Source organism: Phocoena phocoena, chromosome 6 (genome assembly GCF_963924675.1).
Source record: "Phocoena phocoena chromosome 6, mPhoPho1.1, whole genome shotgun sequence".
In the NCBI taxonomy this organism is placed as follows: domain Eukaryota; kingdom Metazoa; phylum Chordata; class Mammalia; order Artiodactyla; family Phocoenidae; genus Phocoena; species Phocoena phocoena.
In genome coordinates, this window is record NC_089224.1 from 80,126,553 (window position 1) to 80,153,025 (window position 26,473).

General features: G+C 35.6%; 1 protein-coding gene across 1 annotated transcript in view; it reads left to right on the forward strand.

Annotated features, from left to right (window-relative positions):
* The window catches only part of ZCCHC7 (zinc finger CCHC-type containing 7), a 238,781-nt gene that overhangs the window by 208,232 nt on the left and 4,076 nt on the right, over positions 1-26,473 (forward strand). Inside the window, exons 6-7 of the mRNA XM_065879270.1 lie at positions 832-867; positions 21,148-21,243. Of these exons, the coding sequence (XP_065735342.1) occupies positions 832-867; positions 21,148-21,243 (132 nt within the window). The remainder of the gene's footprint in view (positions 1-831; positions 868-21,147; positions 21,244-26,473) is intronic.

A 26,473-nucleotide genomic window follows, 5' to 3' on the forward strand; every position in this document is an offset into this window, starting at 1 on the left:
TCTGAGAAGATAGTAAACTGATCAACAATTCATAAAGAGCTCAGTTAGAAGTGTCTCTTAACAGAGTCGTAATTTAAGCATACGGAAAGATTTATATGTGTGTCCATAAGGAAATATCTCCTAACTGGTTTTTGTTGTTGTTGCTGCTGTTGTTTTGCTTTGTTGTTACCTATTCTGGTTTCGGTAAATCCATCTTTTATCAAAGTATTGAGGTTTTATTGGGTTTTTAAAGTTATATCTCTATAAATGTAAAGATGGAGAAGACAACTTTTAAGGGAAAAGGCATGGACTTCAGATTCTTGAGGTTGTTTTTTGTTTTGCTTTTTTAATTCTCTTGTTATCTATGTCATAGAGTATTGAAAGTTAGTAGCAAGTGATTAGGTAAAACATCAGAAATATATAACTACAGCGAATGCTTCTTAAAAGCAATTGCTATTAAATTGTTTTCTGTCATACTACCAAGGTTCAAAATGTTCTTTTAGAAGGTGTACTTGGTGAGTCTTACTGATTTTGACCACTGCTGTTCATTTATCAGTTTAACCGAGTTATGGCTCTTAATCACATCTTAGTACCCAAAACTTCTAACCTGAAAAGAAAAAAAAGAGAAAACTTTGTAACTGGCTTTCTGACAATGGCAGGGAGTGTGTTAAACCAGTGTAAAATTCAATTAAACTGTCTAGCCAGGTTTTTGAAGCTGAAATGCAGACCCTTTCTGTTAAGCTTCTTATTTTCCTGTGACCGACACCAGTGGATGCTGGGTTATGCCAAAACCAACAGGCTGTAAAGTACCTTGTTTCATGCTCCCAGCTGATCAATATTTTTATTTTCCAGGCTTGCCCAGAAATCTGGAGGCAGTATCACCTAACGGTAAGTAGAAACACCTTTTTTATTTTCCCCAGGACCCAGCCTATTTACCCTTCTCTGAACTGCTGACCATAAAATATAGACAAGCATCTTCTACCGGAAGATAATAAACATCTGAAGAGTTTTTGCACTGAGAAAGCAATAATACACTTTTTCTCTTCTCCCCTGCCCACTCCTCTATCCTTTATCTTCCTGCTCTTAAAAGATTTTGATTGTTTTTTATTACTCACATCATTTAACGATTACATCATGGTATTTCTCAGTCTTCCTAGACCACATTCATTAAATTAAAGGGGAGAAGTATGCTAGAAGCAAAAAAATAGTAGTAATCCAACATCTTTAAAATGTTGTATCTACAGTCCACAAGCATACAGTCCATACTATCTTCCATTATCATTTTTCTGGCTTTACTGAAATGTTTGCACATATTTTTCAGTGAAGCTAGAAAAAACTTAGTGCATCTTTCATACAGAACAATTCAACTGTCATATCCTTAAGCTTCTCTTGACATTCAAAGTGTATAAATATCTGCTTAATACCATTTAAGTTATTTAATTCTATGGTTTCCTTTTAGTGTGATTTTAGGCTAAGTAGGAGCAAAAAAAAATAGTTTGCTGTGGAATCAATTGGTTAATGCTCAATATTATGAAGTCAGTTTATTTTTATTATTTAGCTTAAATAATTTCAATAATTCACCATAGCCCTACTTATCATTTCTTTTAATGTATTAAATATGTTGTGCTGAGCAAGAGACAACATTAAAAATTACTCTTGTAATTATACAGCTATGCAGTATATTTTAAAGCAGTTCTTTAAAGTTTAACTTATTAAAAAGTTTTTGTTTATAGGAAGACATAGTAAAAATAGAAAGGGCAGAGTTTCTACAAAACACGTCTTCTTACTGCTCTCCTCTTATGGAGTAAAAATAAACCAATAAGTAGACTCAGTTGTGCCTATCACAAGCCCAAGAAGTACATCAAGTGGTTTGTTTTCACATTGTTATCACTGTTTAATTTGTTTAAAGATTCTCAGTAGAAAGCTGTAATTCCTTAACTATCCTCAATCCCAAATTGGGTTTTGTTAAAAATCTTTAGTGTTATCCCCTACTCCAAAAAAAAATTTAAATAAATACATGCACATGCGAGCACGCACATAGACACACATGTTACACATATATGTTACAGGTGTAACTCATGAATACATTATGTTTGTGTTAGGGTAGCAATTTTTTTTTATCCTAACAAGCTATGGTGAAATTCTTAGCCTAAATTTAATTGGAATCCAATCATGTATTACACTTTTCAAGATCAGTCACTCTTTGTAACTGTATAGCAAGTTTTTCATCAACATTTTTTTTAAGTAATAGCCTAATGGATTTGACATTGCATTAATTTTCCTTTTTCCCCTAAGTTAGAAAATTCCAAACTTGAAGTATAGAAAGTACTATTTTAAAGCCATTCTTTTCATTATTTGCACCTGCATTCTTTTATGTAACTGTCACAGAAGGATAGAAATCAATGTTTAGTATAACAGAGATATTTGAAGGTTCATTTAATATTGTAGCTTTTGAAAAACATAAATTGTAAAAAGAATAGTTGGGGGAAAAAATAAAAACAAAACGAATTTGCCTTTGGGGAAATTACAGTATATTCTATCTATAAGTTTAACAAAATCATTTTGAAAAGTTTGTCTTAATTTGGAATCCTGATTAATTTTTCAAAGTAATATTGAAATAACTATCACAATTCATAATTATCAAGTTTAAATTAATAATTAGTAATTAAGAGTTAGTTTACGGTGCAAGTATAAATGCAAAACAAGTATATTTATAAACATGTACATCTATATCAATCCAGCAAAATAGCCAAATAATTATACATATAGGAAATATCCTAATGTGTGCAATTGAGCAATATTTAATCTTGAATGAAAGCAAGATGCATGATGAGTTTAGTCATCTTCAGCTCTTTTACTAGGCGATGGACTGCCATCTATTGACTCATAGTAGCCCTCACACATGAATGTGGCATCAATCAGGGCAATGACCGAGTAATAAAGCCCAGGTTAGAACTGCTATTGTATATTCATTTAAACCAATCTTCTTAAAACTGGGTATTTCTACACTTAATCATTGATTAATTTCTTTTTCTAACCAAAACATGCCCATTTCTTACCCAAAATAAACTACGCTTTTTGAGGGGAGAAATTGATTTATATATCTAATTTGGAAATGTGTACATTTAAGAAGTTTTCTATTGCTTTTATCTGACTCTCAATCAGTGAGAATAGAAGGATGTTTACACAACCTAAAGTTTAGCTACTAAATTTAAGGTCTATCCAGGAATCACTTTCTTTAAAAAAAAAAAAAGTCTATAGGTTAAACAGAGTTTTATTTCTCAAACACATAAGAAAGATAGTAAGTTGACTGGTGTAAATGGACCTGTGAAATCAAATCAAATAAAAAATTCCTTAAAACACATTTTCCTCATTCTGAAATAAGAGGAAAATTTAAAAAGAGAGGTGTTCACTATTTTCAGCAATTTCATGAGAGATCAAATAAAGTCTCCTTTACAACTTATATGAATAGAATAGCTTTTTAACCAGACTTGACTAGACTTAATTAATAAAAAAATAAGACCATCATTCTAAACGGTACATGCTAATAAAACTCTAAGACACTACATATATTTTTGTATATGTACATATGTATCCATATTATAACAACTATTTGGCCATGTCATTTTTCTTTATATATTTTAATGGCTATAAAATTATGTCATGTAATTTAATGACTTTAGATTATCAATTTGGAGACCAGCATGGGAAAAAGAAAAATATGATTTTTATTTAGCAATTAAATAATTTCTCCAAATAGTTTATGTATTTACCTCCTTCAAAAAATGTTTAGAAAGTTTTTTAAATCTTCAGTAATATAGCACTGTTCTTATATCTTAATTTGTTATATTTTCAGATTTTGGTAAAGCCTAACTTTGAATATTCTTTTTCATCTTTCAGATAACTTATTCTAGATAAAAAAATTTCCCTCTTTAACTATTCAAGAAGGAAAGTCCCTTCCCCCATCCCCTGTCATTTCTAGTCTCATTTATATTAAAAATCCTAGGCCAAAATGGCCACCAACAGAGTTTTACAACCAGCAGAATTTTTAACTGGTAGAGGCTATAATTTGACATGCTTTGGAGATTTTGTTAATCTTGTTTTTAATCTACTTAAAAAAGTAACCAAGAGTTTGCTATTTGGGGTCCGTATGTATTAAGAACCAAAAAGGACAATACATCTTTTATGTTTAATTTTGCGCCTGGATTTCTTTATGTGCATTGTTAAAATGTGTTACAACCTACTACCTTTTATTTTAACTAAAAGTTTAAACAGGAAGAAAATGTAACCTTTTTGGAAGAATTAAGTTTTAAATGTTTCTTTATGTGTAAGGTTTGGAATGCCTAGAATTCAAAAAGTAAAATACTTGCTCTCAGGGGCATGGAGAGGAGTAGTTTCCTTGTCTTCCTTTCTAGTCTAGGAAAGGCTTGTAACCTGAGTTTACTAGTAATTAATAGTAGTCTTACCTGAACCAGTTGAATGCCAGAGTATATCTTATAGACAATAATTAACAATATCATTCCATCTTGCCACTCAGTTTTCTCTCCTTACCTGGAAACACCAATTTAGAAATGTGTTTTCTGGATTTTCACAGTATGGAAACAAATGTTACTCTCTAAAACATTCTCTGCCATACCATAGAATAGGTAACCCTAAATGTCAAAAGATTTAAATTTAATTTTAGAACTATGTTTTACAGTCCAGAAGGAAAGACTAAGAAAGTAGAATTTGGTTATGAGGCAATAGCTGTACAAAGGGCTTTATCCTGGAATTATGACGTAAGTTAGGGTGGGTAACAATTTTCTACCTAATACTAAAATGGAATATATTTTACTTAACTTAAAATGAGAAAAACTTAAAAGAGTCTAAAAGAGTTTTAAAAAGTCAGCCTCAAGCCAGAACTTTTTCTTCTCATGGACAAAAATTCTCTGTCTCTCTCTCTTCATTGAATATATGTTGGGAATCCTAAATCTCAGAATCTGAGAGCTCCTCGGCTACATAAGCAGAACTGCGAAACCCACAAGAACCCCATCCACACAGTAGTTATCAAGAGATAGGACTTTCTTTTTTCGTGTGTGTGTGTGTCAAAGGAAACAGAACTGGTTACATACTGCATTTTAAAATGTCAACTACCTCCAAATACAGTGAGAACTAGGCCTCACTCTATTTTAGAATTATTTAAGTAAACTTTTTCTTCATACTTTTTTTGAGGCCTGGCATACAAATTATCACAAACTAAGACTTTATAAATTCATTTTGGAGGCTCTTATTTTTGGTTGTTCAGTTCACTTTGCCAATTTCCTTAAGAACTGGGAATACTCTTGTTTAAATTGTAGGGTTTTTTCCTCTATGTCTTGAATCACTGTGGTTAAGTGTTGCTATTAAGATAGTATATCTCTGTCAAATTTTCAGAGTTTTACTTTTTATTAAAAATGTCCTTAATACTAGAACACTACTGAGGTGAATATAATCATGCTCTGAGGATTCAGATGGTACATGACTATTTTGTAGTACCTCAGGGCCATTTTTCCATTGTAGTACTTATAAAGTAAATCACACTGCTTTCTGTTTCAAGTTACTTTGGTGTCTGAATAAAAAGAATTTTCTGAATAATCATTGATAACTTATTTTTCTAAAACTCCATCTATGATAACAGAGATAGAAATACATTTGGACAGTGACCAAAATTTTTTTCAAATGGAAAACTTATGTGAATGCTTTAATATTTATTTAAACATTCACCTTGGTCTTAAAGAATTTAGTGTCAACATTTTGCTAATAATTTTTTAGTTCAGTCTTACCATGTTTTGAATTTAGTGTAAAAGATAATTACTACATTTACAGAATAGGTCAACTGATTTTTTTCACTAGCATGTTGGACCACATTTGCTAGAACTTATCATTGGAAGCAATTGGAAAATGCAATTTCAAAGCAAATGAAACCTGGAATTATCAATCTCAATAAATGAGATTCATTTAAAAATAAATACAATTTGCCAAATCATCAAAAAGCAATTTTCTAAAGCTTCTGTAAAAGGAAGGGGAAAAAAGTGAACGTTGTGAATTATAAATGCATATGTTATTTTTCCTCTCACAATGTTGCCTCAGATCTCTAGACATTGTGTGTATACAAACTTGTTTTTGAATGGGAGTAGAATAAAATTATTAGATTCGAATATAGTTTATTTCTATTTATTGAAGCACATGGGAGAGCCTTCATATTTTCATTTTGTCAGAGAAATATTGAAGTGTCATCCCTTTCAGAGAGAATGCCCAACTTATTTGATTTCTAATATTTTAATGCAAAAATTAGTTTTAAATGGGAAGTCAATAATGGAATATTTTGAGTAGTTGTTTTAATATATTTAAATAATATCAAGTGCTTTATGAAAATAATTCTAATGTAGATTTGCTTTATGAAAATAATTCTAATGTAGATTTAAGTGTTTCAGATAAGCAATGAAAAGTATGTAGCATTCACACAATTTAGAAAAGATTCTTTACAAATGTTTTGGCCTACAAACAGCTGTGTTATTGTCATTTTCTAAATCTTTAATGTCCTAATCACCCATCATCGTGATTTCTATTTATTTTTTATGTAGTACATGTTGCTAATAATAAACTAATTGAATCTAAAACTCTAACAGCAACTTCCTTTCTTCAATTGACAAAACAATCTCTGTGCTTGTTTTTATGTCCCTTAGTGGCTGGCAGCAAAGTCTATTACGTTTAAGACTTACATATTTACTGTATGGACTTCAAGTTTTACTTCTGTTTTAAAAATGTAAAGAAATTCCTATTGTGGTCTTTATTTTCTTACCTGTTAATAAATGTCTCTCCTGAGGATGATAGAAAGATGGAAAATTACATTTGGACTTTTGTTCAAATGTAATTGAACAAAATTTTCTAACTTTTTTTCTTTTCCCTAGTTATGTTCACCTTTACTTACAAAGGAATTATAGTTAGTTATTGTAGGGGCAATTTCTTCTTGATACTTAAATTTTATGGTAATTAAATTCCAATTTCTAAGTATTTATAATTTTAATATATATATATATAACATTTAAAAAATATTTTCTTTCTTTTCCTTAAAAAACACATACATTATTCATATAACCCCAAAGAAAACTACGTTGTTTTTTTCCTTGAAGCTCTACACTTTGAAATACTGTCCCTGTTATGACAAAAATGAATGTAAAACAGGTAGCCTGAGAATTTTCAAGATCCGTGAAGTTTAACACTGCACAGTATATAATAAATTAGAGTTCAAAAATCTGAAATGTTGAATGGTACCTATTCTTTGTCATGTTAAGTACACGTAAAGAGCATACAACTATTAGGTAGAATAATTTTAGCATATTCAAGTGATTATTTTTCATATGTACTTTGAATGGGTGATTCACGTATTCCTTAAATAAATAGATTCCAGGTGATTGAGCTTGTCATGATCTTCTCTGGACATTTTAGTGCAAGAATAGAAGTAAAGTATACTGGACCAGTGGTATTTGTATTAAGCATTCCTTTTAGTAGTCATGCATGTGAATGACATGGTAGATTACAGTAATTCCTAACAGGTCTTAAGTATTTAGGAATCACTTAGTCATTCACAGTCATGATCAACCATAACCTTTAAAGGTTTTGGTCAATCATTTGACTAATCTGCAGGAAAAGATTCATGAAAGAACCCCTTAAGTTATTGACATGAACAATCTCTCTGAACTCGTGTTACATTTTCTGTTATGGTATAAACTACAGTTGTAAACTTAAGTTGAATTAAGTTTAAGGTTTTAGAAGCAAAATCTCTTAAAAGACTAAAAGTTAATGAATTACTGATAAACTCAGTCAGATTTTAGACTTGAAATTCATCTGCCATTTGATCCCCACATGCCAGAAAGTCATATTTTTGTACATTTGCAAATATTTTCTTCCAGCTATTTTGAGTTCGGCAGTGGTCCTCCAAGACCAACAACTCTGGTTTATTAGAAATATCAAAACTATTATATGAAGAAAAATGCTTCATGTTTAGAAGACATTTAACCAAAAATATATTTTTAGTATCTTTGGAATTAAAAGAGATCGTCACCTTAATTGGTGTACCACTACACTGGCAGATCACATTTTAAAAACAAGAAATATTCAATGGGAATGTTCAGAAATTCATATTAGCTTTGTAAAAATAATTCACTGTGCGAATCAGTTGGTAATAAAGCTTTCTCAATGTTTTAATTCCGATTTTCAAAAACCATACAAAATTAAATCTATTAGCTAAATTATAAGGTCATCTTTATAATGTGTAATATATCCATGTCTATAAATACCCATTTTACATAAATATTGTTCCTTTACATGTATTTGTGGATTACCCACATTTCTTTTCAGTTAGGGGAACTAAGTTTTGGTTGTTCCTTAACTTTCATTTATATAATAAAATCTCAATTCTCTCTTTCTTGGATCTCTCACATTTCATTTATTTGTCTTTGTACCACATTTCCTTCTCATTTTACTGAAGTCCTTAGAAAAATGTGCTATAAAATTCGGCTGAAAGGGCAGACTTATTTCTGAGGAAATTACTAAGGAATGTTTTTTATCATAATATAGGGGAAAAAATGCCAGCTTTGGGATCAAACATTGGTTTAAATTCTGGCTCTTTCATTTACTAGATGTGCAAACTTAGTTAAAATATTTCCCTTCTGAGACCCTCAGTTTCTTCATCTGAAAAATGGGTATAGTGCCTTCTAGAGCTGTTATAAGTATGCAGTGAGATAATAAATGTAAAGTACTTAGCACAATACCTAACACTTAGCCTGTGTTCAACACTCTGTGAGCTCCAATACAGCAAACCCACAAATTCCTCACTCCTGTAGAGATAGCAACTGGACTAATAGCCCAAACTCAGATTATATATTGTGAAGCCTTTTATTTGCCTACGATGAGGAGATCCGTAATGCTTTTTATATAAGGAGGAAAAAAATTTTTTTTCCTCCTTATAGCTATTGAAATTAAAATCCCCACAAGCAGTGCCTTTTGTTAAAATTATTTACCTCAGTTTTCATTTTCTAGTTATTTATGCTTGTCTTCTTACTAGAAATGTAGGTAAGTAACTTTTAATTAAATTACAGCAAACAAATTATTTTCTTAATTTGATTTGCCTAAAAATCATTATAAAGACTTTTAAGAGTAGATCACAAACATACTTACTTTCTCATTTAGTGAAAATGACTAAATAAAATGTGTGCCATATAAAGATATAATGATATCATTTTGAAAAAATATATTGTTAATAAATGTATAATTCTTAGGTGGTAACTTCAGTGTCATCTGAATATAGTCATGTATCATAACCAAATATAATACTTTCTGCTAGTGGTAGAGGGTTTATGTTAATCAGATGAGAAATGAAACAAAATAGCATATCAGTTTTTTGCACTTCAGGTAAAACTGCTTCATGGCCTTCACATGACTGATGCCAGAAACCAGCCTGATTCCACAGCAAAATGTTGAGTTATAAGAGCTTGTTCAGTTGTTTTGCAGTCTCCCACCCGTATTCTCATATAGGTCCAGCAAAAAGGGCAACACAAAATTAAGCACTTCCTCAGTGGATGTGATTGGTATTCTTTCAAAGAGCATTCCTATTTCATGTTTGTTCTTTAAGACATGTAGGAGCTAAGATGGAGCATATTGTAAAAGCATTACTTCCCCCCTTTAAACAGGTACTTACAGCTGTGGAATTCTCTACCTTTGTGACTGATGGTTAAGAGTATTTCAGTAGAATAAGCACGAGTGGGGTATGGGGAGGGGGAGAAGTATGTGTTGTAAGTCATGTGGAGTTATGGCAAAAATGAAAATCTCAGGGCTTATTTGGATCCCGTGTGTATTAGCTAATAAATATAATAAAGCTGTGGCTCTTTTATTCTACGATTTTTCAGTGATAGTTTATGTGCAATTGTATGCAAAATATATAAGCAGATTTGAATATGTTAAGCCCTGCTTGTGGTTGGTAGATGTATATTAATGTGGTTTCTGTGTTTTATAGTCTACCCCAATAAACATTCAGATAAAATATCCATGGTTCACACATGTATGTGTTCTTTTCTTTCCCTTCCCCCACATACTGTCTCCATGCCCTCCTCATCCCTCCACCCTGCATCAAAGCTTGTGGTCGTTTTCCATCCATGTACTAAAAGGTTCTTTGTAAACTAGGCCATTTGTCCATCATTGTTTGGGGTCCAAACAGTGGTAAGATACCCTGTCACCGATCCCTCGTACTATGAATGGCAGCTCCTCTCCGGACAATTGGCGGAGGGGCCAAGAAATATTCCTGAGAGGATTATTTAACCTTTCAATTTAGAGGGCACAAAGCCTGGCTGATTAATGAACTTTCTGATGGGCGCCGATAAGCGGATCTATTTCTTTATTTCCCCTAAAAGTGATTCCTTCTCCTGTCCATTTTACTATAATCTTAAACATAAAATGTGGCAAATAGATTAAAAAACAGCACTAAAGAGTTTATCTGGCTGGCAAACTGAAGGAGCTAAATTAAAATTGGTAATGACAGCAGTGGCTCAGCCTCATATATGGTTTTTAAATGCACTGTGTATTTTGAAGAGACTTATTCTCCAGTGTGACTGGTAATGACTGCTTTGGGTGCAGAGTCTGGGGCTGGCTTCTGTTATCCCCCCCCACCCCCCAAAAAATGAGTTGTGTTATCTGGATGGCTGCAGACACATACGCATCCCCCTTTCTCACTGCATGGGCAGACAAGGTCGATAGCATTACAAGGTATTTGTGGCAGTGCTTGTTTCAGTTTTCAGAGCTGCCAGTTTCCAGGCGGATTTGAATTACAAAAGAAGAAGCTGGCATGAAAATTGAAAGGTTTTATCGGCTGGTCTGAAGCCTCATAGCACATTGCTTATTTATGCAGTCCATTTGCACCAGGAAATATAAAAAGGAAATACATTTTTAAAATAAGGCCATAAAGACCCAGATATGTTTAAGATGGCAAATAAAATATAGATACCTATAATATCTTTCCAGGAAACGATTTTCACTTAATGTTGCACATTACTTCAGAAGAGCATTTATGTTGCTGTCATAAATTTGTGCGTTTGTGTCACTATGTAGGTAGTCTCTGGGGATTAAGAAGGAAGCCTTTGCTAACTTACTTTAAAATTAAAATAGACAGAGGGATAGCTCTGCAGTTTGAGAGCTACATTGGATTTATTTAAATAGGGTGGTAAATTAAACTTAAACTAACATTTTTGCATTCCATGTAAAATTAGCTATGGCCCAGTGAATAAATGCCACTACCTTTGGAGAAAATTGGGATACTTTTTAAGCCATGAAGATTTAGAACATTCAGGGGGTGAATTACTGTGATCCTTACTGTCTTGCATATGTTCATTGTTCCCTGCTTACTGAGGTTTTCTTTTTTGTTGTTGGCTTTTTTGGGGGGTAGGGGTAGAATGTCATTTACAAAAAGAAAAATCATAAATTAATAAATTTAATAGCTCCTTTTTATAAAACTTATGCTTCATTCATTTTAGTCTGCAAATATATTGGCTTTCAGATTTTGCCTAACACTTAACATTGTGAATATATAATCTGGTTGGAGTTATACCAACAGTTTACTTCTATTCTTATTACTGTAGCATAGTTTTGACTTGAAAAAGATACAGTCATGTAACCCCTTACACTCTAGGTTACGTAAAATGAAGATATAAGTGTACAAACATACAGTACTTCAAGGACATCAATAACCACACTGGTCATTTGCAACCTTCAGCCCATTGGCTTATAAAACTTAAGAGTATCCAAAAGAGGGGTAGGGAAGAAATTACATGTACATAGGAAATATCAAATCAATAAAGCAACACCCTTTATTCTGCTGCAATTCAAATGAACACTGTTTTAGAATCTGTTTTCCAATAAAGCAAATTACTCTCTGCTAAACCATGAGAAATGCAATTTTTTGCAATTTTCATTTTCACCAGTGTCTGGTACCTTTCTCATGTTTTCATGACCTGGACTAATTACTTCATGTAGTTTTTTTTTAACAGAGAAAATATCAAAAGCATACACGTCTGCTGCATGCTAATGTTGTGCTGTACATTTTTTCATGAATTTTCATAAGGATTTTTTCTACATAGCATGTGTGGCTTAATGATGTAATCACCCGATAGACTAGAAAATGCTCCAAAGGAGACGTTCCGGTCTGTTGTGTACATAATACATGTTTCAAAAATCTGCCTAATTAAGGAATTACCCAATGGATTGGGAGTCTGTTGGGTACATGACATAGTTTTTTAACACATAAAAAATATAGGTATATCATTATATATGGTGTTTTTAATGGCATTTTTAGGATGTAGGGGAAATTAGTAGCAGTGTCCACTAGAATACAATTGAATTCTTTCTTTTCACTGAGGAAAACTTAAAAATCTTCATAAAGGAAGCTTTGTTTTAAAATAGTTTCAAAGCCTTTAGCTTGAGGAGAGACTTTCTTCCCCGAATTTCTCAAAGGGAAGTAATACTGTGAATATTTGTCAGAACAGTATGCAAACGGAAGGCTTTGTCTAAAATCATGGGTGGAATAGACCTGGAATTCAGATCACCAGGTGTGAGGACCCACCCTAGAAAAACACTGAAAATGGAGGACAAGACATTAGCCTTTGTATCTTTGGTCATATGGAATCGTTTTTTGCCTTTTCAGACTCGGCTTTGGTTCAGTTCACTGTGAAACTATTTGCCGAACTTTAAAATTTCTTCCTTTGATTCCTTTAGGCCCCAGCTGTGATTTTCCTTGAATATGTACCAGTTACATTTCTGTTGGCATTTATATTGTGAACAATACCAAAGGAAAGGGAGGGCATCCATTCTTACCCTGGCTACTTTTCATAAAACTAAATAAAATACTTAGAAAACTATATCTGATCTCTAGAGTAGGTAGTAAAAATAATATCTTCAAATAGGGGGAAAAAGTATATTTTAAATTCAAACTTTTGTTTTGCTCAAATGTCAAATTCATGCCATTAGGTCACTTCAACTAGTGGACTTTGACTATGTTGGCAAGCTTTTTGTTTGTTGTAACATTGTCTTGGCAAATCCTATTTGATTACTTGGGTTGAATATTTTAAAATACTTGAATATTGGGAGGAGGCTTGTACTATTAGTGAGTTTATTAAAAGAAGAAATTGGAAATATTTTTGAAAAAGTAAGGTAGTTTTCAAACATGAAAAGCATAATTGATTTGAGAGGTTTATATACAAATGTGACATAATTGATTTGAGAGGTGTATATACAAACATTGATATACAAATGTTCAGAAGGACTGGAGCTAAGCTCAGTGCTTTATCAGTGTTACATTTGGTCATTAATACATTTACTTCAAGTACTTAATATATTTGCTTTTTAATATATACTCATATAACAAATTAGATTAATAAAAAACATAGTCTAGTCTTTAAGCATATGTATGATTTTTAAAATAAGTCTGTTTTGCATTCACAAGAGTAGAAAATTCCCTTTAGTTAGTGCAATTGATTGCAGGTCGTATATAGTAATGAGCTTCAACTAGATACAAACCCTCATTGGATCAAAGTCAGTTTAGATAAGGGCAGCTCAAGGTCACAGAGAGAGATGCCCAACAGGTCATTTGCATAAAAAATTACTGTTAGAAATAGGACACTGAGGCAGCTCTGGCGTTTTGATCTCTTGGCCTTTGTCATGGAGATTCCTAGTAGTGAAGGGAGTAAGGCCAGTGTCCTAGATAATGATTAACTGTTTTAATGGCATTCATTCATTCATTCCGCACTAACTACTCATGCAGAAAAAAGGGTTATGTAAAATGACATTAGAAGAAAATCATTTGTAATCGTTGCATCGGGCTGCACTTTGAGGAGACATTAGGAGTAAATCCGTGGCGTGGTAGGCTTATGCTTTATCTTCTGATATTTACTGAGTTTACTGGTGCATGAAAAGCTTTCAGCAAGAATAGCAGATGGGATGGACCTTTCATAGGTAACGCTATCTACCAGGTTATTACTTCTATATATTGATAGTAAAGTAATCTCTAAGATATCACCCTACAAATATAGATTATTTAAATGTCTGTAACAAAAAAAAAAGAAAAGAAAAAGATCTGCTTTCATAAATAGTTCATTTGGTTATCCATTGGGTCAAAGTCTTTAGATAAATCTTTTAACTTTAAAAAAAGTTCTGAAAACTACATTCATTCCCTTGCATTTAACTTTTTGTCTGCAGTACAGACATGTATGACAGAATCTTGAACTTAGAGCTAATCAGTTGACACATTCTGCTTTAAATTGGACCTTTACTGTTAATTAAAAATAAAGACACGCTCCAAGGCAGAAATACTGAGTCACAAATTTATATTTCTAACACTTTAAATAGCCGTAGGATTTTTGTTAGATCATAGTATGAAAACTTGTCCACTGGAAATAATTATTGAGTTTTCACTACTGTATTTTCTAATACAGAAATGTTCTCTAATTAGGTAAGATCTAGGCTGATTTCATTCCTATTAAATCCTAGTACATGATAGTTTATTAAAATGAGAGTATGTAGATAGTGTTTGTTATGTCATTTACTAATTAATTATTGTGAAAGTTTAAATTTCCATAGCACAATATAAATACTGTTGCTATTTTTATTAGTAATAATGGAAGTTTTTAACTAGTGATATTATTCAGATGAATGAACATCCAAATGTTTGCACTTCATCCAGGGGCATAAATGAACAGTGGGGCTAAATATGAAGCTTTTTGAATGAGATTTCTTTCAAAATAAAATAAGTATCAACATGAAACATGCTTTCAAAATCTTGGTTAAGAAGGATGTCTCTATTACTGGTACTGTAAGACTGATTCCTATTCTCTTTGTATTACTAATTCCTTCCTGGTTCTGCCAGAGTACATAGCTAATTCTCAAGGTAAAGTATGAGAGATGCTTAGGAAGCTGTATTAATTTATTCAGCCTTTTTAATATATCAAAGCATAATTTTATGCATTGTCCCTTAATGACATAAAAATTGATATAATTTCCCAAAGTATCCAAATTATTAACAATAACTAAAATGTATTGGATGCTTACTATGGGCCGTGTACTTTATATATGCATTACCTGATTATTCATTCATTAATATTTGCTGAACTCCTACTATAGGCCTAGGCCTGTTGTAGGAACTGGGGTACAGCACTGAACAAAAAAACAGAATCCCTTTATGTTGGGGGATAGACAAAACAAACAAGTAAAATATACAGTATGTCAGATGTAGTAAGTGCCATGGAGTTTTAAAAAAGGAAGAGAGGGAGGGTAGTGAAGCAGCGTAGGGAACACCAATTGGAGGGAGCTAGCAACGTTAAATAGGGTGGTCAGGAGGGCCTTACTAAGAAAATGACATTTGAGTCAAGACTTGAAGGAAGTGAAGGAGCTTACCATATTTACCTGGGGGAAGAGTGCTACAGACAGATGGAACAGCATTTAGTACTACTTGTAATTTCCTCAAACTTAAGCAATAAAATAATTAAATTCAGAGAAATTCTATGAAGCTTTTGCTCTGTATCCTCAATCAGTAGCAGAGATTTTCAGTATTCATATCTACTTTAAATACTTTTATTGGCTGCATAATTCATTTTCACTCTAAAATTTTAGAGGCTGTAACATCTACTCATTCACCACCTATTTATTGAGCACTTACTATGCTCTAGGTCAGGTGTTGGCAAACTTTTTTTGTAAAGAGCCAGACAGTAAATATTTTAGCTTGGCAGGCCAGTCAATGGTCTCTGTCATAACTTGATCCCTGTAGCATGAAAAGCAGCCTGGCTGTGTTCCAATAATTTATGGACACTGAATTTTGAATTGTATATAATTTTCACATATTACAAAACATTCTTTTTAAAAATTTTTAAGCCATTTAAAAATGTTAAAATCATTCTTACCTTATAGGCCATACCAAACAGGCAGGAGGCTGGATTTGACCTGCCAGCCATAGTTTGCACACTTACTCTAGATTTTGGGCATAGGGATGCATAGTGGACTAGATGAAGATCCCTCCCCTCATGCTCCTCGCATTCTAGAAATGGGGAAGCAGACGATAAACATAATAAATAACCAGTTTAGTATTCTAGAGGGTGAGATAGGGAAAGGAGGATCAGGAGCACTGTGGCCTTTACTCTGAGAGGAGGTGATAGGAATGAACCACTGAAGAGTTGTGTAGTAGTGTGACTATCCTTGTGTTCTGCGCTCCCAAGGAGAAGCCAGAAGCACCCGTAGGGGTACAGGTGGCCCCTCCTGTGAGGAAGTCCCTACCTGTATCCGTTCCAATGTCTGGATATCCCTGCTAATTTAGTTCTCATCAGCTCCCCTCATAATTACTTCCTGATTCATCTTGTCCTTTTGCGTAAGATTTGGACCAATGGAACTCTTATTCCGTGGACTAAACATAAGTGAACGTATTTTCCTTCTCATGCATCAATCTAGAATTCTGGGTTCAGAGATAAATTGTCATGTATTTGCACAAACATAAGTAGAGAAACTTTTAAACATAGGTAAGTTTTTCAGAGAATGTGTAGAATCGCGGGGGGGGGGGGGCGGTGGATTATTCTTTCATTGGTTATACTCTCTGCTAACAGTTGCCAGTTAGTTGTTGAGCCCATACCATTAGCTTCACACTAGCTTCCCATGACACATAAAGTAAATCCAGCGCTCTTCACCCTTATTTATGATCTGGCCCCTCTTCACCTTTAGAACCTCCTTTTCTCCTGGTCTTCCTTCACCTACTACACTTCCAAGTTATAGATATTTTTCAGATACTCAAATATAGCAAGCTTATGCTCACCTCAGGGCTTTGCACTACCTGTTCCCCATGCCTTATGCCCAGAATGCTGTTTCCCCAGTGGTCACATACTTGGGGGTTTTTTGTTATAAGAAATGACCTTCCCAGTGAGAGTTTCCCCCAAAGTCAATCTGAGTCACCACCAATGACTCATTTACATAACTGTTTTAATTGCCTGCATACCATTTATTACTATCTGATACTGTCCGTGTGTGTGTGTGTGTGTGTGTGTGTGTGTGTGTGTGTGTTGTTGGTTTTGTTCATCTGTCTTCCACCACTGGAGATGTGAGCAATGATTTTTGTCTTGCTCACTTCTCAATTAGCTAATCTTAGAACAGTATCTGGCATGTATTAGGTACTCAATAATTATTTTTTGAATAGATTAATGAAAGAATGTATATAGATGCTCATGCCATGTGCCCAGCACTCTGGTAAATGTCACTAATGGAGACATCCTTGGACTTACATTTTGCTCTACTTCTCCCCTTCCTTTCTCCCATACACAGTGTGGTTTCTTGAAAAAGTCATCTATGTTCTGTTCTTTAGCATCTTTCTACTTGCAATAAACCCCTTACAATCTGGCTTGTGCCTCTGCCTCTCAAATGCAACTGCTCACACCAGTTACCAGTTGCCAACAACTTCCTGGCTGTTAAGTCCAATGGATTTTGTAGTCTTCGTTGTACTTGATTCACCAGTAGCTTTTGACAACTTCTTCCTTGAAACATTATCTGTTCTACCTTCACATCCATGGTACCACCTCTTTTGGTTTTATTTCTTTCTCTTAAACCACATATACTCATGGTTGCAATTTTGTATCACATCAAATAATATAGTTATCTTTTAGATGGAAAAATTATTTCTGCTTCGTAATTTCATGTCTTCCCGGTGCTCTACTACTTGAACAAATTTGTAAACCGCTGCATGAGTTCACATGCTTATGTACATACCACTTAAAACTGTATTTAAGGGACTTCCCTGGTGGCACAGTGGTTAAGAATCTGCCTGCCAGTGCAGGGAACACGGGTTTGAACCTGTTCTGGGAAGATCCCACATGCTGGGGAGCAACTAAGCCCGTGCACCACAACTACTGAAGCCCGCGTGCCACAACTACTGAAGGCCGTGCGCCTAGAGCCTGTGCTCTGCAACAAGAGAAGCCACCGCAATGAGAAGCCTGCACACCACAATGAAGAGTAGCCCCTGCTCGCCGCAACTAGAAAAAGCCCGTGCACAGCAATGAAGACCCAATGCAGCCAAAAATAAATAAATAGATTAATTAATTTTTTTAAAAACTGTATTTAATGGCTTTTAGCTAGTCTTAATTCGTGACCCACGTTTTTTATTAGAGGATATAAAACATTTGTTGACTGTGTTTTTTGTTTGCTTGTTTTTTGGTTTTTTTTCTTTGATGTGCAGACCATTTTTAATGTCTTTATTGAATTTGTTACAATATTGCTTCTGTTTAATGTTTTGGTTTTTTGGCCCAGAGGCATGTGGGATCTTAGCTCCCTGACCAGGGATCGAACCTGCATCCCCTGCATTAGAAGGTGAAGTCTTAACCACTGGACCGCCAGGGAAGTCCCTGACTGTGTTTTTGATTATATCCCAATTGGTAATAGCTGAGATTGTAAATTCCATTTTGTATTTTCATTAGAAAACATCTTTCAGGTTATTGTCATCCTCGTTTTTCAATTTAGGAAATGGAGCTAAAAGTAAAGTTGTTTGAAGAAGGTTATTTTTATAACCTACAGATTATTTTCCTGTATTGAGAAAATAAAACATCCCACAGACCACCTATTCGCCGCATTAAATAACAACAAAATCAGTTGACAGACCAGTTAGTTGGCCCTCTTTGTAGACACCCAATAAAGAATATAAGAAATAAACTTATCCAAGTTTATTCTCATCCTTTCAATCTCCGAAAAATATGGGGGGAATTAGTTTTTTCTCCTCCTGTTTAAAGCCCGTGCCACGTCAGGAGTTTTGCTCTATCCATCCTTTCTCTGTGTTTTCAACTTCTCCACCTCTATTAGCTTTCTCACATGTTCAGGTCTCTCCCATTCTAATAACAAACTCCACCAAATCCTCCTCCTAGGTACTGACTGATTTTATTTTGCCCCTTCTTACTCATGCTTCTTAAAATAATATATACCTACTGTCTACTTTTCTTCAACTTCCATTCATTTTTTTAAACATTTCTTGTTATGAAATGTAATATACATAGTGAAAAGTGCATCAAACATATGTGTACAATTTAATAAATTAGTTATATAACACACTTAAGTTATATGACACCACTGTGTTCGAAAATAGAAAATTGCAGCTACCCCGAGACCCTCTGTGCTCTATTCTCTCCCCATAGGAAGTAACCACTGTCCTGGCTTTTGTGGGTAATCACTTCCTTCCTCTTCTTTATAGTTCTACCACCTTTGAATGCATCTCCTTCACTCTTCAACCTATTGCTTTCTACTCTTTCTACCTTCTTACTGATTCCAAAATTCTCACAATAAAGTTATCCATGAACAGTGCAAAATCTAAGGGTGTTTCCCAGCCCTAATCTCACTAGGCTTCTCTGCTGTATTTGACATCGTAGATCAGTTCATCCATCTTGAAACTACTCTAAGGTCTATGACTATTCTCTGTGGCTCTGCGTTCTTTAACCTCTCCTTCTCTGTCTCTTTCACAGGCTTTTCTGCCTGCCCCTCGTGTGTTGTTCCCAGGGTTCCATCTTTAGCTCACCGCTGCTCATCTGACTATGGCGATACTGTCCACTCTGGTCATTTCAGCCTCCACTATTAATGCAGCTTTCAGATCTAATCTTCAGCACAGATGTGTTTTCTAAGCTTTATCTTACATAGATAACTGCCTGGTGGACATCTGTCTCCACCTAGATACTCAACATCCAAAAAGGACTTCATCATCTTTCCCTCTAAATTGACTCTGCCTTCTTTTCCTACCTTTTCTGAATCAGTTGTTGACACTATTGCTCGCCAGTTTACCCAAGTTAGAAACCTGAAAAGCATCCTAATTTCTCTTTACCCTCTACCTAAAATTTTCCATTTGATTTACAAATGGAAATTTGTACAAAATTACAAATTTACAAATTTACATCTAATTCTTTTAGAGTAAATTTAAATTTTTTATATTTCAAGGGAAACTTTACCTGAGTTCCTTACCCATCCAATGATGAGTCCTCCTTTTCACTCCATTAATACCTTGTACACGGTTCTATCACTGTGCTTACATTGTTGTCGTTATCTGTTTTTATGTCTGTCATGTTCTACTGGGCTTTTATTCTCTGAGATACCTAATACGTAACACAGTATTGGGCACAATGCGGAATGGAATGAGGAGTGAGGAAGGTGAGGAAAGCATACATTGATGTTAAGAATAAAAGAACTGTTATGTTACACACTTCAATACACAGAACCATCTGAATATGGGGTCTCCACACTAAACTGTAGGAGGCAGTATTTCTTTTCTTCTTTTAATTTTATTTATTTATTTATTATTATTATTATTTTTTTGGCTGCATTGGGTCTTTGTTCCTGCACGCAGGCTTTCTCTAGTTGTGGCAAGCAGGGGTACTCTTTGTTGCAGTGCACGGGTTTCTCATTGCAGTGGCTTCTCTTGTTGCAGAACACGGGCTCTAGGTGCGCGGGCTAAGTAGTTGCAGCACGTGGGCCCTAGAGCACATGGGCTTCAGTAGTCGTGGCACATGGGCTCAGTAGTTGTGGCACACGGGCTCTAGGGCACATGGGCTTCAGTAGTTGTGGCATGTGGGCTCAGTTGGGGCCTGCGGGCTCTAGAGCACAGGCTCAAGTATCTGTGACGCACAGGCTTAGTTGCTCTGTGGCATGTGGGATCTTACCGGATCAGGGCTCGAATCCGTGTCCCCTGCCTTAGCAGGCGGATTCTTACCCACTGCGCTACCAGGGAAGTCCCAGGACACGTGTTCGAGCCCTGGTCCGGGAAGATCCCACATGCCGCAGAGCAACAAAGCCTGCGGGCCACAGATACTTGAGCCTATGCTCTAGAGCCTGCGAGCCACAACTACTGAAGCCCGCACACCACAACTACTGAAGCCCACGCGCCTAGAGCCTGTGCTCTGCAACAGGAGAGACCCCCCGCACCGCAACGAGGAGTGGCCCCCGCTCGCCACAACTAGAGAGAAGACCGTGCACAGCAACGAAGACCCAATGCAGCCAAAAATAAATAAAAACCATGAGGATATATATTTTTTAAAGTTCTTTTGGAAAGAATGAGGTTTTAATTTTCTTCTGACATTCACTAAATCTTCACAAATATTCATGTTGCAGACCAAACCTGGACCACCCAAAAAGCCAAAGACCCCTTCTGGACAATCAGCCTTAGTGTATTGCTACAACTGCGGGCAAGAAGGCCATTACGGACATGTAAGTTTAAGTGGAATTTGGGCATAAAGCGTTCTGTTGTTCAGGAGTGGTTGCTGAAAGATGAGCCCGAGTAATTCTGAACACATTTCTTTTATAAACCAATATCTTGAAGTAAGACTTAATATATTTTCAACTGATTTACTTCTATCCCTACCAGAGTAACAGATCTGTCAGAGCACATTCTTCTAAATGTTTTAAGTTTACATGCATGTTAGTCTAAAACAAATACAGCTCATAGAATCATTCAGACAAATCATAGTAGTCAATAGAATGGTTACAGTTCTCACGAGTTCTTAGGATTACTAGTACTTTGACCCAGCCAAATCGTGATTTTTAGATTTTCTATATAGTTCTCCAATGTCTCTGGTTTTCCCCGGTACTGTGTTCAGTTAAATCTTTACCACTCACCTGCAAACCCTGACACTCGCTAGTGGAAAGACAGAGGTGCTGTATCATCAGCCATCCTGCCTACCCCACAAATGCCCCAATTCCCTATCCAACCTGCATGTTTCCTAACCCTAACTGAAAGGGCCAAACTTTGTGTGTTCTAGATACTGAGGTGTCAAAGCAGAAACTTGCTGCTCTGAGGTGGGAGTGAGTCTCCTAGCCAGTTATCTCATTAAGCATGAAACAGCAACAGCTCATCCCAGAGACAGGATGCAATAAGAATAGACTCACAGCCCGTATGTTCTGGGAATCTTGAGACAGAGGAGGAAAGGCAGTGGCACAAGAAGTAGAAAATTTGTATGGAGAAATACACTCCCAATCTCCAGATAGGCTTCTAATAGCCTAGAAACCAAAATATACTAATATCAAGTCAGATCTGATGACAGGAGGCGGAAAGCACACAGAGGTAGGGAGTCTACAAAATGGATAGAGGTGTGAGCAGTAGGATGGAATGGTATTGCAGGTCACGTGTTGAGTTCTGACCACGGCACTTCACCAGTGCAGACCCTGGGGACAGAGCTCTACGATACGGGGAGAGACAAAAAGTCTGGAGAAGAAAAAGTGTGGGACAGAGTCCATCAACAGATGGAGTTTTTCTTCCACATTGGGACAGCAGGACCGTGGAGTGAAGGGATAGAATATGAAAGAGAGGATGGAGCTCTGATCCTCAGTTTTAATTTTTGCTCTACTGCTGACTTAACCATGTGACTTAAAACAACCCATTTTTTCTCCCTGGTCTCCAGTTTCTTTATGTCCAAAGCAAAGAAGTTGTACAGGGAGAGCTCTCAGCACTGATTTGGTATTTCCAATGTGATCAGATCCATAGTATGGGGATACAGACGGAGGGACCTTGCAGTATAATTACCTCACTTCTATAGAAATCACACTGAAAAGCTAGTTTGAGAATACCTTGTTTTTGCAAAATTATCATCTCTAGATCTTTTACTGCTCTGTGTATTCCTCCTTGTTGCCAAAACTCAGATGTTGTTTAGCGAACGTATTCACATAAGCAGTCCACTGCCACACTAATCACACAGATGTACAATTTATGCTTGCTTACCTCTTTAAAGCAAAAGGGTATAATTTTAGCATTTATGTTTGTTCAATTAAGGAAAAACAATTAGAGTTGGACACATACTGCTTACTAGTCACTCCTGTTAATGTAGATAGGAAATATATTAAAAGCATTTGGAACTTATCCCTGAAATCTAGATTTAGATAATTTTTAATTTACCATAAAGCAAATTTGGCAGCCTCATTGCTGCCATAGATGAAGAACTCTAGATTATCCACACTAATGAAGAAGATCAGTGGTGTGGCTAATCCAGAATAGTAGATAAATTATATAGCCAACTATCAATTGTCTGTGCTAATGGAGGGGACCAGTGATGTGGATAATCAAAATATAATTTACATTTAGCTTTGGAAAGTGTTTATAGTACTGTATAGCTCTGTAGAGCCACATCAGTCTAGACTGTATAGGATCCAAATAGGAGACTGGGCAGGTAGTTACAGCTGTCTGAGGGCCCCTCCCCTTCAGTTTCAGAACTTCAGCTCTATAGATGTTAATAAATAGCTTCTTCATGTGAAAGATACTCTAAGGGGAATGTGGCATCGCCCTTCCCTAATTCCACTCACTGTAACTGGGGAGGCAGGGACAATCATAAGCAGCTCCATATGAGGCAAACTGCAATAGGAAACAGTACTCACCATGTAAAGAGACTACTCCAGGATGAGTGGGGCACTGGGAATATATCAAGAGCTCTAGTACCTTTTTGTAATTGTAATTTGCTCTTAATATTCTATAGAATCTGTCTTAGTCTCTTCAGGCTGCTATAAACAAACTACCATAGACTGAGTGGCTTATAAACAACAGGAATTTATTTCTCACCACAACCATGGAGCAGAATCAGTGTCTTGTGAGGACCGCTTCCTCATAGATGGCACTTTCTTGCTGTGTCCTCACATGGTGGAAGAGGCTAGAGAGCTCTGTGGGTTCTCTTTTACAAGAGTTCCACCCTTGTGATCTAATCACCTCCCAAAGGGTCCACCTCCTAATACCATCACCTTGAGGTTTAGATTTCAACACATGAATTGGGTGGGGGGATACACAAACATTCAAACCATAGTAGAATCTTAGACCCAAATTTTTTTTTTTTTTGCGATACGCAGGCCTCTCATGTTGTGGCCTCTCCTGTTGCGGAGCACAGGCTTCGGACGCGCAGGTTCAGCAGCCATGGCTCACGGGCCCAGCCGTTCCACGGCATGTGGGATCTTCCTGGACCGGGGCATGAACCCGTGTCCCCTGCATTAGCAGGCGGACTCTCAGCCACTGTGCCACCAGGGAAGCCCCCAGATCTCTTATGGGTATCATTTCTTCTGGAAACTTGGTGCCACCATGGATAGTGATTTATAAAAGCAATTCTTTATGTTACCCTATAGGTTTGCCTTATAACTTTCAACACCCAAAAAAGCCCAAAAAGATCCAGAAACTCAACAACAGGTTAAATCTGAAGATAGTTGGAAGGAGGAAATTATAAAGATAAGAACCAAAATTACTGAAATAGAAAACATGATTAATAGCATCATCAAAACCAAAAGCTGGTTCATTTTCTTTTCAAAAGAAAAGAGACTTCTGGAAAAACTGCTCGAAGAAGAGGAAAAGGTACAAATAAACAATGAGTGAAAAAGTGTAAATAGCTTAAAATACAGTATAATTTTTTACTTAAAGAATACTGTATAAACTTCATAAAGTTCAGTGTTAGGGACTTCCCTGGCTGTCCAGTGGTTAAAACTCTGTGCTTCTACTGCAGGGGGCACAGGTTTGATCCCTGGTGGGGGAACTAAGATACTGCATGCTGCGTGGCCAAAAAACAAACAAAAAATAAAGTTCAATGTTAAATCTGAAAATGCAGCTAAAACAAATAATTCTCTGCAAAAATATAAATTAATCAAAATGATTGAAGAACAAACTTAGATGAACCAATACCACTAAAGAAACTGAATTAATAATCAGAATTCTCCCCACCAAAATATACCAGACCCAGGTGGGTTTGTAGTCAAGTGTTACCAAACCTTTATTCAGATAGATAATCCAAAGAACACCACTCACCTTAGTCTGTGAAACTATTATAACCTAAAAATACTTCAAAATATCTACAGAATGTTACCATTTTTGTGAAATCTGAACACTTCAAAGTTATACTGTTGTTTATTGGAATATTTATTAATAGTAAGAGTATGAAAACATGAGAATGGCAGGCACCAACTTTAAGACCATGGAAGCTTCTGGAAAGGGAAGGAGATGAATGGGAAGTGGGAAGGAGAGTTAGACAGAGGATCTCATTATATCATTAATGCTTAGGGGGAAACAACTAAATTAAGGGTAAATGTTGATTTGATAAAGCTAAATGGTTAGGTACAGATTTCTATTACTTTATTTTCTATACTTAAGTGTATATTTAGAATGATTCCTAGTTTTTAAAATCTACAAATTATGTTTCTAAGTGTATGGTGGCCAGTTTGGTGAAGTATCTTAGAATTACAAGTTGACCTCTTGCTCTGTTGGTGGAAATGTAAATGGATACAGCCACTATGGAAAACAGTATGGAGGTTCCTTAAAAAACTACAAATAGAACTACCATATGACCCAGCAATCCCACTACTAGGCATAGTAATTCAAAAAGAGTCATGTACCACAATGTTCATTGCAGCTCTATTTACAATAGCCAGGACATGGAAGCAACCTAAGTGTCCATCGACAGATGAATGGATAAAGAAGATGTACATATATACAATGGAATATTACTCAGCCATAAAAAGAAACGAAATTGAGTTATTTGTAATGAGGTGGATGGACCTAGAGTCTGTCATACAGAGTGAAGTAAGTCAGAAAAAGAAAAACAAATACTGTATGCTAACACATATACATGAAATCTAAAAAAAGAAAAAAATGGTTCTGAAGAACCTAGGGGCAGGACAGGAATAAAGACGCAGACGTAGAGAATGGACTTGAGGACACGGGGAAGGGGAATGGTAAGCTGGGACGAAGTGAGAGAGTGGCATGGACATATATACACTACCAAATGTAAAATCGATAGCTAGTGGGAAGCAGCCACATAGCACAGGGAGATCAGCTCGGTGCTTTGTGACCACCTAGAGGGGTGGGATAGGGCAGGTGAGAGGGAGATGCAAGAGGGAGGGGTTATGGGGATGTATGTATATGTATAGCTGATTCACTTTGATATAAAGCAGAAAGTAACACACCATTATAAAGCAATTATACTCCAATAAAGATGTTAAGAAAAAAAAAGAATTACAAGTTGAGTATATAATGACAAAGTTATGATAAATCAGCTGAATTCTATGCAGATATTTCACATACTTTCTTCCTAAGAGGTACAGATTTTCCCCATTATCTGAAAGTAGAGCGTTCCTGTGAAACCTTTCCTAAGCCAAAGTAGCTGTAAAGCAAAGCAGCAGTTACCTTACAACACATCTTTCTAACGAATGCAAAAAATAAATGGAGATAAAGCACAGATGCTCACAGACACAGTTCAAAGCTATGGTGGCTTGATGCCGAGATGCTGAGTGTAGTTCCTGGGGGAGGAGCTTGGTGGTGCCACTCTCACTGCTCCGGGTGCTCACTGTCTCTGTATGGTTGCTGCAAAACAAGTGCTAAACACTATTTTCACTTTTCACCTTTTCTTGTAAAGGTGAAAATCCTCTTCATATTTCTTTCTGCTAGTGAAAACAGGTCTTTCATAAAAGTGAAGCGGTATAA